General features: G+C 35.6%; 1 protein-coding gene across 7 annotated transcripts in view; it reads left to right on the top strand.

The window, feature by feature from the left end:
* The window catches only part of LOC124300455 (limbic system-associated membrane protein-like), a 218,334-nt gene extending 207,224 nt beyond the window's left edge, over positions 1-11,110 (top strand). For all 7 annotated transcript variants that reach the window (XM_046754585.1, XM_046754588.1, XM_046754587.1 and 4 more), the window contains one exon: positions 5,533-11,110. In XM_046754585.1, the coding sequence (XP_046610541.1) occupies positions 5,533-5,642 (110 nt within the window). In that variant the 3' untranslated portion in view covers positions 5,643-11,110. The remainder of the gene's footprint in view (positions 1-5,532) is intronic.
* Positions 11,111-14,279: the final 3,169 nt, after the last annotated feature.

The following is a 14,279-nucleotide window of genomic DNA, read 5'->3' as shown; positions in this document are numbered from 1 at the left end:
CTTGAAAAAAGTAGCGGTTTGGGTAGTTTTTTTTTTCTTTCACTCTCTCGGACGATGAACGAACATGTTCGTTATAAGCTTAACATTTTTACCCTGTACACAGAGTGCACGTTGTAAAATTACCAGATATTTTTTTCAACCCTTTATAGCGGGATAATTATACTCGTGTATGTATACGGGAATCTTAATCAATTTTCATGGGTTTTTTCACCCTCCCTCTACCTTTCTCTCCCTCACTTTCTCTCTCTCTCTCTCTCTCTCTCTCTTTCTTCCTCTTGCTCTACATAACTGTTAATGGTCGGCATTTATCTTCCGGACGAAAGACTCTCGAGCATCGTTTATAATACGTAAATTATGTTGCTATATAACTACCTGCAGACACTCGAGTGGAGTAACGGTTTTTACACACAATGCCGATAGTCTAGCTACTCGCCGGTAGGTATTCCCATGAATAATTTACGATCAGAGCTTTATCGGCGCGGCATGATTCTTTTGTTTGCTGCCCCAGATTGCTCCTCTTCACTTTCAAAATATAAAAAAAAAGACATCTAAAGAAACGAAAAAAAAAAAAAACAGAAAAGAAAAGAAGATCGAGAATAATAAAAGAAGACTCCGATACCAGATAACTAAGAGAACTATTCTTATCGTTATCTCACGATGAGTTCCGTATTATCTTACAGGTTGCCTTCGCTGAGCTTGCGCGAAAATTGAGAAATATTCTCATGCTTATACATTTTTTGGCCCTATGAATGTTTTTCTTTTAAATTTACACTGGGAGACTCTAATATCGAGTCGATATGTAATTCGGAAAGAAATTGTGGGTGAGATAAACTTCGGAATTTTGTCAAATTATATCAATTTCACATTCAAATACTGAAACATAATTCTTTCACTTAAGCTCTTCCATTCTTGACTTGCCTCGAAAAATCTGAAAACCTTTACTTTGGCATTTCACATATGTACTTGAATTATCTAATCGTTTTTGATTGTACATCTATCTGAAACTTTCAGGCTTACAAATTTTTCCGAGTTTTAAACAACCTTGGAAAAGAAAAAACAAAAAGTTTTCACCAAGGTATAACTCAAGCTTAGTCAAACCTATTACTTACTTTTCTTTTTAAACAATTGTCACATATACGACTCAGATACAGTTACGAAAGAAATATACAACACCTCTATCAGCATCGGCTGTAATTGTCTTATCAAATTTGATTCTTGCTTCAGAATATACTTGAATTATTGCCATACACATTGGCAATTGTTTCACCGTCTGATCGCCAATTTTCTGCACAAGCGATACCTGAAACGATAAATTGTCACCGCGAAATACGATCGCATTGACTGCCTGGAACGCGCCGGTTTCACCATCCATCGCGTTTCTAGCTTCCCTGTCACATATCTCACAGAAAATAATGAGGCAACTACCGAATGCTACCGTTGCCTAATGAGCAGAGAGTGAAGCAAGTGTTTTTCCGGTACATCATAAGGCAACAGTACCGTCGTTCAAAAGAGCTTTTTCAATTTGTTTCCTGTTTTTATTTTTATTTATTTATTTTATTTATTTTTTTTATTTTTTCGTCCTTTATTCCAACGTATTTTACACCCCGCAATCCTTACGGAAGGTTTAATTTAATCCCCTACCGGAATTGAGATTAAAAAATGCGCCACAGCTCAGATCCCTAATTCACCTGCATAAGCCGAACAAATTTATTTCTTTTATTTCATTTATTTTTATTTTTTTTTACCGTCGCGTTTTCGGTGATTCATCAACATATTTCAAAGGGTGAGATTCATCGGTCAAGTTTCACGAAGCATTATTTTATATTCCAGCTCCAATCGGTTTGCTACACCGATGGAAATTTTTTTTTTTTTCAAAATTCCCGGTTCACAATGAAGTTTGTAAAATTGATAATTAAGCTTTCTTTCATTATCGTCCAGCTGTACGCCAGAGTTTATTGGTGATTTACGCCTTAATGGATCTGACAGCCCTTGTCGGTTACCGGGGAGTTGGAAGGCCAACGTCGGTCTCGTTTTTTGGTATAATGTTAAAAGTTTCCCCGAAGAAGGTGCGCCTCTTACTTCCCGGGCACCGACATCCAGCCGCCTTTGCAGTCGAGCAGCCAATTACCTTCAAAATTTATTCACTCAAAGTGTATTACTCGCCTCCCCCCTTATCGCCTCCCCACTCCTTTCTTTCTTCCTTCCTAATTCCTGCTCGAGCTCTTTTGAGCAAACTCACCGATGTGCGGATGCCTCCGTTTACCCCGCGTCTCTTATATTCAGACACTGTTATAATCACAGATTACCTGTAATGCCTAATTTATTTTTGCGAATATAAATTTAACTCCTCACCTCACTCCAATTTCATTTCCTTTTCTCATTATTGTGGAGAAGAATTTCGAGAACTGATTCAATCCGCATTCTCACACCAGTACTGTGTTATTATCCGCTTACCTCGTTATCGAAACGGATCGTTGCTGAAGAACATTTCTCTCTCTCTCTCTCCTTTTTCCTTTTTTTCACACCAGATCCTTATCGGAAAGGATCTTTGAGGCTTTATTCAAGGCGAAATAAGCATCTCAATGCGAAATTTCCAAACGCTTTTGATTGACGTAAGCTGTTTTTGAAAGATGTATATAAAGTGTATGCTCAATGGAAAGTTCATCTCAATTTAACAAAGCGTTTCAAACGAATAAAGTTTATTTTACTGCCATAGAACCTAAGACATTCCTTATACAGTTTAAAATAATATCTATTATCCAACTTTCTTCACGTCTATTTCACACAAAGGAATCGGGTTTTTGTTTCAGCAATACGACCCATTAACTGTTATGCTACATCTTGACGAAGCATTTATCTCGAAAGTGAAATTCATTTCGAAAAATTATCTCCTAATCAACTCAATTTCTCAAAGAAATAGTTTTTCCTTTCGCACAAAAAAAAAAGCTGATTTGTTGCATTTTGCGAGATCTCGCAAAACTTTGCTCAGTTTGAACATATTTTTGTTTCAGATTGAACAAATGGATTTAAAAAAATTTATTCTTGCAATAAGCATCGTTTTTTGCTGAATTCACAGTCTGGGTAAAAAAGTGCGATCAAAAATACCTAACATCACATTTTTGTTTCATATAATACATTGTTTGTTTTTTTTTTTTTTTTTTTTATCCTAGCTGAACTGTACATCTGATGTCAATCCGAAAATTACTGTTGTAAATATTACATACTTGACTCATATTATGTATGAATTTTCCAAGTACTGAGATGCGAAGTTAACTCGATATTCGTTCGATTTTTGCATTGAATGAACAACTTGTGCTGTTCAACGTCGCAAAAACTTGCATGTATAAGCTGCCGGAGAATCCAACGTAGCGAGACGTACAACATCGTAACGAGCAAATTTCTCTACCTCGTGTTTTCGTTCCTGTTTCGCCTTCTCTTCTACTCTTTCTTTTCCGGCTCTTTTTCCCTTCCGCAACGAAGCATAACGGCGACGGTGAATGCTGACGCTCGTTTCAGTGAAAAATTATCACTTGCCCGACGTCGCGGCCCCGAGTCCTTGCGGCAATTGGACGAACTCATAAATCGCACGTAAACCCAGCTGGCAGGACTGTGGTTAAAAGTAAAGATTTGAAACTGTGACACTTAGCCGGCTGTGTGATCGACTACGCATGCGCAGAACGATCTAACTCCGATGGTAATACTTTCATCCGTAAGACAGGGAGCCAACTTACCCGAAGCGAAGCGCGAGATGTCAAATTCACCAGCGTCGAGTGGCCAATTGAAATAATGTTGCGATAACTTGTAGCGGTAATCAGTCATCGGTCAATTGACAATAAAAAGTTTACCAAACCTTGCCAAATCGCTACATTGGCTGTTCGAGACCCGTTTAAGCTAAAAAAATTCGCTTCACTTGAACATAACCTTTGACAAGACGCGTTTGACGGCTGAAACACGAAGCAACCAGCCTGCCTAAGGATCTGACAAAACCCTGAATCTGATAAGATTTGCCGTTTCCTCTCGGTGTGTCTCCGTGACTTGTCTCTGCGTAATTCATCGTCTCATCCCGAAGTGAGCTTGCCTCCGTTTTTTCTACCCTCTACGTTTTCTTTCTCCCATTCCCTCTGTTTCACCTTTCTCTTTATTAGCGCTGTTTCACTTTCGGAGCTTGAAAATAATGTATTGCTCTGGCGAGACGAGCGGAGCTTTTCTCAGCTCTTATTTCCCTCTGGTAGGTTTTGTGGCTTCGCAACCAACCAGCTTGACCGAATCACTGGAAAACCATTGCGAGCTTGAACGGTAAACATCCGCCGAGTAGTTTGCAGACTGACCACGATTTATTATCTGGACAGGCTATTATTTCCCCAACTTGCAGTAGGTACTTCCGGTTTCCGTAAAGTGCTCCGACGGACAACTTGAGATAGTGGATACTCACCTGTGTACCTCTTGAGCGCGATTGCAATTCTCGAATCCCTATTTTTCTTCCCCATCCCTGGATTTATTTATTGAAGATCTTTTTGATTTCACAAACTTGAAAGATGTGCGGGTTAAGGGCTCAAAGTTTTTTGAGCAGAACCACGTGAAAATGATAAATAACGGTGGTAGAGATAACACGGTAAAAAAAAGAATCTTGGATCATACATCGAACGTTTTTTCGTGTACAACGCAGTAATATAAATCTCACCGCTGTTGCTGCAAATTTTACTGCAAAATGCTAGTGGCACTATAGTTTTCATTATTGTTTTTTTTTTACGTGTGAAGTATTTTTTCTCACAAAATTATCGTACGTGTTTTAACTGATTACAGCTATGCATTTAATATTTGATTCATGGAACACTTTTATATTAGAACACATTGCCGATAGTGTATCCGCATTTTTATGAAACTATTTATATACTCAAAGCTCTTTAAAAGTGCTGAATCTGAATGTCACGACGTAATTCTAGAATATCTGATCCCGGATTTCGGATTTTTGGTAATTTTGACATATTCAAAATCGTTTGATCGCATGATAAATGGGACCCGCGGTCCAAGTCATGAGTAAATAGAGAGAAAAAAATCATTTAACAAATCTTAAACAATATTATTCGCGCTGATGACGGAGAATCTCGCGTCATTCGTACTCGCGAATAACCAATAGAAACAAATCTTATCGAACTTGAAAACCACAATCTAAGGTAAAACAAAATCTGAGAAAAGATTTTCTAACTAAGAATTTCAAAATAATTAAAACTCGATATTTTTTCTATTTAATCCCATGATGACATTTAAAAGAAATTTAGTACCAACAACTATAATCACACTGATCGGGAGTACGAAATTTCGTTTCAATTTCAACAATTATATACAAACGGTTACAGTTAAGAAACTAATTTCGCTACTATTACCTACAGCTTAGCGCAAACTATGAAATAAGAAAAAAAAATTTTTTTTGATCCAAATTATTTTCCTGCACCCGAATTAAAACGATAATCCCTCAACTCGGAATCTGTCATTTATACATACGGATGATCACTGACTCCGTTTTGATTCCAGGCGAGCATCCGGCGGCTATGCAGCACGGAAATTCGAGTAATAGCGGAGCGGCGACAAGGACATTAGCCCTGCTTCTCCTGCTCCTGCACGCTGGTTCGTTTGCAAGGTGACTGGCCGGAAGCTTGAACCACTGACTACATCAGCCCAGAACCAAGGAGCCCATCGAACCCCCGATTCGCATCCCTTCGATGACCCCGTGTCAACGGAACCCCGACTGCAGTTTCCCTTGAATTTACCGCCCGACGAATCAGCGCCCTCCTTGTCGTCATAACTGTGAAAAAAAAAAAGCCCGATGATCGTAACGGTTAAATTGTGAGTAATAATAATAATAATAAACTAATAACAACAATAATAATAACAATAATAATAATAATAATTATACCGATAACGATAAAAATAATGATAACGATAGTACGATAATGATAATTGTAAACTATAACATAATAACCGAATAGTGACGGTAGTTGAAATGATAAATGAGTAAAATTTACGATGATATGTATAGTTGTTAATGTTATTACTCTGCCGCATGAGGTGCAGAGAAATTTGTGACTGTGCGGCGGGATAAAGTGAATTAATTATATATAGGGACAGTGTTAGAGCGAAAAATTGTGTAAATATGTCTACCTCGATGATAACTGTTAGTACGATGATAAAACGAATGCGACGTATTAACGCGAAGGGAATACCGAAGTATGAATTAGTGGCTGTATAATGATAGTTTAATTAACGTGTCATTTACATAACTAATCTCGTCGAATTGATGCAGAGACGCTTGTACGGCGACCGAGCGCGATACGCCGGAGTAATCGATCGTTCTACGATGCGAAGCAGCGTTATTTTTTTTTTTTTTTTTGTTTTTTTTCTAATTTAAACCCGCATTTGTCCGCTCTCCTTATCGTCAGTAATTTTTTCCTGCAAATACCGCATGCGAATTGAATATACCGAATTTGGTGAATTTGGCTTGTGTTGGGTTTTCCACTGTTGATAATATGATATAAAAAAAAAAAAAAAAAAAAAAAAAAAACAGTAACAACAACGGACGTGGGTGTAAATTTAATACTTTAAATAACGATAAGATCCCAATCCTCTGTGCGGTGTTGTGTACCAACGGTATGACGTATTATATATTACATTATATATATATACACACATAGAGTTACGTACTTACGTATATTATATATTATAAATATTAATTATATGAAATTGACTGTTTTACTACTCACGAGACCATGACATATCCATGTATAATATAGTTTGTAACATTTAGGACGTATTTTATCGGCTTCGCTGTTAACCGACTACCCATCGTGTGTAATAGTAGAGTAAATCTGTATTAAAAAAAAACCAAAAAAAAAACAAAACAAAACAAAAAAAAAAAAGAAATGAAATACAAAAAGAAAGGAAAAACTGAAATCTTGAAAGAGCGGCGAGCATGGTTTCCAATTTTTTGCCTCGTCAATGAGGCACTTTTTTCTGTAAATACAATTGTAAGTATTTTTTCATGGGCTGGATTGTCTAAGGAGAATTTTCTATCGCAGTGATTAAATCTTTGTATGCTGTTGAAAAGTTACGTAATCATGCAAAGTGCATCAAAATTTCACTAGGCGTTTCAATCATTCGCTATCATCATTCAACCCGCCCGCATCAACTCAAGTACCGATCCTTTCTTTGTTCCTTTATCACGTGCAGTATAAACGAATCAGTGTCGGAATGATAAAAAAAAAAAAAAAAAAACAATTAGGGTAAAGGAAACCAAAAATATACCGATGACTGAATAATTTTTGAACAAATGTAGTACCGTAACTTTTTTTCATTTCTAAAAAGCCACTGTTTCCATAATTTCAATGCGTTATCCGTTATTTCATTAGGTACGAAATTGGTCTACGAATAGCCTGAAATTAATTTTTTTCGCTCCCGTGCGGATAAGCCCAAAGTACCTTGTATATAAAATCATTGTATATTATGATTTGTACTTATGCTTTATCGATGAACGTATCCATGTTATTCAAAATTCGTTTCAGGTTACATGTATCGAGAATTCATTCCAGACAAAGTGTGTGACTTTTCCTTCATAAAAAAAATTGCACAATGATAGAATTGCACGATGAAAAAAGTCATCTTGAATCGACTTTGAAGGGAAATTATTTTCCAATCAAATTCAGCCACGTCTTTGCCTTTGTTAATTTGAGTCACGAAAGTTTCGTGTAAAGTTTCTCTGAAATATACAACTGTTCAATGATATTTAAAAAAATACTTTTTACTCATCGCACTCGGTTGCTGGAAGAAAAATATATTGCAATTGTAAATCTTAATTCCTACTTCGCTATTTTCAAATATCGTTCACGATCCAGCTACCTCACGATGGAAATTTGTCATTTTTACCCAAATTTCCCCTGAGGCGAGTCACTTCTTGCAAAATATACAGCATCGATCTACAACCCCCATTTATATTGAAATAAATGTAACGATATCGAGGACATGAAATTTTCCTGACGGATCTTAAAAAAAAGGGAAAAGAAAAATTGGCCAAATAAAAATGACATTATTTTATCCGAACTCATGTACCTAATTTTATTCAATCAGCGAACGTTTGGCTGTCAACTTTCGCCGGTTCAAAATGTTGTAACAAAAATTGTTAATGGTGCTGGTTTTCTGCCGGATCACCTTCGACAAACACCCACCGAGTATAAGTGAAAAACAGCCGGGGGCAAAATACGCGAAATCAAATGTAATTAAATGAACTGAAAATAAGTGAAATGCGGTGTGTTTTTTCTCGCTATTTCTCGCCTTTACACGATTTTGCCGTTTCACACTCGCAGCAAACCATACGATCCAACGAGTGGTAAAATAAACCGAATCAAAATCCAGGTTTCATTGCTTTAAACGTTACATATAAGTTGCGCCGCTATTAATTACGCCCTTCATCTTCAAAAGCAAACCCCTCGAGTCCGATCTACGCAGGAAATTTCAATAAAATTCGAGCGGCGGATAATTAACAAGCGTACATAAAAGAGAGAGAAAGAGAGAAAACGAGCCAGAGAGAATAAATTCAGCATGTTTTTTTTATCAATTTTAACGCAGGGTGTGTTTGTGTGTACGTCACACGCAGCGAATTCGTTGTTAAAAAACGCTGCCTAGAGTGAAAATGCCTCAACTTTTATCATGCGAAGCTTTGCGTTCTTTTTACTGGAAAAATATTGCTTAATTAATCGCCCTTCGAAGCAATTCAATTTCCAGATGAAACTTTCGAGGCATCCTATATTCTCGGTATGTGAAAAAACAAGTTGAACGGCATTTTTCCAAAGTCTAATTTTTCTAAAGGACAGTTTTTTGCTTCAATAACTCACAAACTATCTCCAAGTACGAGATCATTCTGGATAATTGTTAATTCAATAAGTAACATCCTTTCGATGTTTAATTTTAAATTTAATTTTTTTTTTCTAAAAAAATTTACTTCTCACGTTTGATCAGTTTTCTGCCAGCAACTACTTGATACTGAAACGGGTTTCACGGTGATTCAGTCAAAGCCGGTGTGAATCTACATTTATTCAGTTACCACGTACTCGAAGAAATGAAACAAAAATTGATCATTCAGGTTATTAAAGACGGAGCTTTGAGCCGAGGAATCGGTTTAACGCGCTGACTCTTAACATTAATCGTAACACTGTAAATATACATTTCCTACAATTAATTAAAATAAATATAACAACTGACGTTGTACACCTAAAATAAGTCTTCTACAAACGTGAGAATACATAGGTATATACTATATATATGTACGTATGTGTATAGAAAATGTCGACTCCTAATTGCACCGGCAATTTCACGATGCTAAATTAGATTACGGTGTGATTGGCCAGACCTTACGTAATTTCTGTGAATACGTAAAATTATATATATATTAAATAAAAAAGAAAGAAAGAAACTACAGTCTAATTCCTCAGTTGATCATGCAGGCAAAATACGATCTTGAGACAATGTTTTACAGAAAATATTCAAGTTATCTCAGCTGCTAATTGTCTCCTAGTTATCTTAATCCGATTCCACTTTTTTTTTCTTTTTTTTATAACAAATGAGAGCACAATGATTTTCATTTTTAATTTGTACGAGAAGAATTTTTTTTCTCAGAAAAATTAATATTCTATTTTCCACTTTGCGTAGAATAAATAATTCCATTATTATTACAGTATTGTTTCGAGATTTATACTCAATCGTGAAAGTGAAAATTTGAAATTTAATAAGGTATATCTGGATTGGTGGATTATCGCTGTCAAGAGAAAACAAAAAACCTCATTTTTCAAATCATTTTCGACTAGTTTATATTGTTTCACGTAGCATCAATTTCACGGCTAGAGGTTTATTGGATTTTTTAATTAATTCGTAAACGTGTCTGATACCATTCAAATTTTTGTAAAATATTCCCACTTTTAACACAATACGTAATTTCCAGTGAAATGAAAAATCGCGCGGATTTGAGAGTAAGAAATCTTTTTTTTTTTTTTTCGTTGTTAGGTCCTATATTGAGCGAAAACTTATCTTATTTCAACGAATAAACTTCAGTGTGAAAAAAAAACGTGTAAAAGAATATTTCCGAATCCTCCAAAGCGAACAAAAAAAAAAATAAATAAAAAATTTAGGGTAAAAGAATACGTGGATACAATATTCAGTGACGAAGCTGTGGTTTAAAGGGCGTGCCTCGAGGGGTGAAAAATCCTCGTCGTGATCCGGCACTTTGCAAAAATCTCCGCGATTTCCCTCCTTATCGTTGAAAACCACGAATCAGATGTTGTCCCTCTCGGAACGTATACAACCTGAACCCATAAATACATAAATTCCACGCTCTTGAATGTATACTCACGGTATATATTCACAAAATTCCGGGCAGCAACGCAGTTCTAAATGTATCTGCGTAGCAGGCCATCTTCTTTTCCTTCATCAGGGTCTAAATTAGGCTCTAATTAAGAAGGACGAATGAAATATGAAAGCTACTTGTAGAACAGCAGCACCAGCTGCGCCACTCCGAATAATGTTTCTTCAATTATTTCGTTGTAACCTCTCGCTATTTTTTTTTTTTTTTCTTTTTCGTCCCTCTTTCCATTTGTACTCCACCTTCCTTTTCACCCTTGTTCTTATTTTTCACCGTTATTTCCCTCTCGACGACATGCGTAGATCATTATAATCGTAACTCATGAGACGCACACAAAAACAAAAAACACACAAACGCATCTGTACCTACACGTACGTATATGTATGTGTATACTTTTATACTGTGACTGTCGGGCAATGCTAATGATACGAATATATTTTATGTTTAATGCATTGTATTATTTAAGAAATAGCAATTACATTTTCACGTCGGACAATTGAATTACACAAAACAGTCAGAAGCCGTGATCATTTCAGATTATAATACAAGTATTGGAAGTGATGACTTGCAGATTGTCCGATAATGCGGTGTGATTATATCTCGATCGATAATGAATCTAATCATAAGTATATATGAATTTAAAATAAGAAACAAAGAAGGGGTACATGATGAAAAAAAAAAAAAAAGAAAAACTGGACACATAGTGCAGAGATGTTAATTAACGATGTCACGATTATAAAAAAAGATGAAAAAATATATATGTACATACATACGGATATTATTAATGTAATATAACACTATAACAATTGTCGGTGATAATTATCGACTAGTACTGTCGGAAATTATTCATGCTCAGCAAATATGAATTGAGGAAAAAAAAAGTGGCACCATAAATAAGGTAAGAAATGAAACAACAAGCAGAAAATACCAGCAGAAGAAAACGGGAAATAATTGATATACATGGTAATTAATTAATAAACGGAACGCCGATTATCACCTTGAACTCCTGACGCGGTGTGTAGATATTTGTATACTTGTATTTAAATATATTATGTGTGTGTGTGTGTGTAATTCATACGAGTATGTAGGAACGGGTACGTATAAATTCTAATTGTAAATCAATAGCTGTGACACAGCTCCCTCGACTCTGAACCTCGGCGTGTGTAGACCAGCTATATGCATGTATTAATATGTATAGCTATAATGTACCGTGACTCGATGGTAAGTAATTGCCTCCCAGGTACTTAAATTCCGTAGGCAAGTGATTTCGATATAATTTTTCATTGTTGAATAATAAATACTCTGCTATAAAGTATAGTAATGACATTGCTGCGTGTCTTTTTGTTAAAAAAAAAATAAATAAATTAATGATATCCGAGGGATGGAACTGCAGTCGTGAATCAATAACTCAAGACTTGGTCGCAAAGTTGAGAATCAAGTATATTCGCATGTTCGTCAGAAATTTATTGAATGCCGAATCAATTTTGAAGTCAGAACATATGACGTATGGTGATAAAATATAACGAATTGCAAAATAGATTTGGATAAATAGAGAAGAAGATTAATTGAAACGTGAGAAAATAGAGACATTACGCTGTGAACAGGAAACTGATAGTCTGTTCCAGTTATAGACTGCGGCGCAGTTTTATGAATGCAGACATTAATTTCGTTTGTTGAAATGAAAAAAAGAGGAACGAAAATCCGAGCTATGGTTTACATCGTAAAAGATCATGAACCGTGGCCGAATGAGAAATTGTAGCCAAAGTCTATAATGCAATGTATTGTATAGATCTGTGTCACGTATAAGCATGAAACACAAATCCGGCTAATATTTTTGCTTTTCGAATATACGTATCACATATATGTTTTATTAGCAGGCACGTGAATCTTTTTAAAGCGACTTCCGTTCTCCCACAACGTATACTGTTTTTACGATTTCCTGTTGTTCGCGTTTCTGCGATTTACTGCGGCAAACGACTTCGAACATTCGCGATTACTTCTGATCGAGAAATTCATCTTGATCGAGGAATTTTAGATCCATGAACGTGATACCAAAATTCCTGAATTTTTTCTATATTTTTTTTTCTTACTAGCTTCAATAATCGTCAAAAGTTATTTATTGTATATTATAATTATAGAAATTTTATAAAGGTCAAGCAAATACGGCAAAGTGGAATTTTTTTTTTTTTCAAAGTCACAACTTCCCTGACGTGAAGAATGTGCGATGTGTTAAAATAAATTGTAACCCCAAAACACTATTCCAACATTTTTTGATCACCTCACAGTGACTCTACAATATTCACAGCACTTGAATCAATTTTTTGACAAAAATTGTCGCTATTTCCCAGTCCTACATTCATTATCATTAAATTTACTAAATTCCATACATAAACTGCTTGAAAACCATTACTAACAAAATAAAATCATGAATTTTCGCCAATTTCATGATACATTTTCTTTTTTCGCGTATTACTGAGTTCAGAGTGTCGAGGGGTAAAAAAATCGTTCGACGAACACTTTTTGTCGATAATTCAAAACCCTTGAATATTCCACCCTGGAATTATCGGGTCAGAAATTCCGATCAAAAATAGCATGACGGGATCGCAGGTATAACACGTATTATATATATGTATATATATATCTTGTTGGCCATCGGTGAACACCGTCGAATTTTATCGGCAGGTGAACATGACTCATTCTCCACCTCATTAGACGGAGCTTCACAAGCCTCGCCCAGCTTTTTCGCCGAAATATCCCCCGTGACCGGGCACGCGAATCTCTTTCTAACTCAATTTTCGACTGAATTTGGGAATATGGAAGAGAAAAAATCTTGCTGGGTTCATATCGTGTCCAAAAAATCCTGTAAACGCATTGGGACGAAAAAAAAATCGCGTGTTCAGTGACTCATGTTCGAATACGAAATTGAATTGAAAATATCATTTTTTCATAGAATTTAAAGCGATGAGAAATGGACAAAATATAATTGTAGTGCTCGTTAAATAATATAGTTGTTCTAGAAATACAGGGACGATTAATAATTCTGTTTTTTTTTTTTTTTGTAAAATTAGTCGAGGTGAAAGTTTTAATGAATACTTTACAAAGTAGTATATGTGTTCATATTAGTTTTAAACCTGTAGAAGAGGTTTCACCAACAGTAACGTGAGAATCAGAAAACGCATTTAATGCAGTTTTTAAGCCAAAAGAAGTCTTTAAAAAAAATTCTATAAGAAAAATCTTCGAAAAGTAAATTTCTGAAACGAAAATACTTATGGTATATAAACGTTCACTAGTACAACTTTTATTTCAAGTTTTGAAATCTGAATAATTGTCCATGATCGTTCAAGTTTTCACTCGTTTTATTCAAAATAACGATTCTCAACACTTTCCTAACTTAAATTTAATATAAAGACGCAACCAGTATCGTTCGTCTATTTTCGAACGAAGCAATTTCCACATCAATGGTGTTATAACAAATACTTGATAAAAAACTACAAACCATTTTTCAAATTTAAAAGCTTAAACCAAAAATTCAACTAGTATCTTTCGGCTGTTTCCCACCGAGCCAATTCTCACATCAGTACCGGCTATTCGAACTCAACTTGAACGCCGATAGTGAAAAGGTGGCTGCATACTTTTTACCGAACCGACGCTGTCCCAAAACCACGAACTGTGAATTCTCGAATTAACGTTTTCTGAAGTCTACTGAACACATTTTACGTAAACTGCAGCTTTTTATCGGGCACCATTCGGGACTTAAAATTTCTAATAGTATATGTTCTCTCATATTTGCTATTCGAGTTTATTAAACTCGGAATTTTGGCCATTCTGATTTTCGGTTCTTCTGATTTTTACCCCCACCCCAAAAACAGCACCCAGA

Source organism: Neodiprion virginianus, chromosome 3 (assembly GCF_021901495.1).
Source record: "Neodiprion virginianus isolate iyNeoVirg1 chromosome 3, iyNeoVirg1.1, whole genome shotgun sequence".
Lineage (NCBI taxonomy): Eukaryota > Metazoa > Arthropoda > Insecta > Hymenoptera > Diprionidae > Neodiprion > Neodiprion virginianus.
The sequence above is the reverse complement of the archived record's forward strand: the minus strand, read 5'-3'. Positions and strand labels throughout refer to the sequence as shown.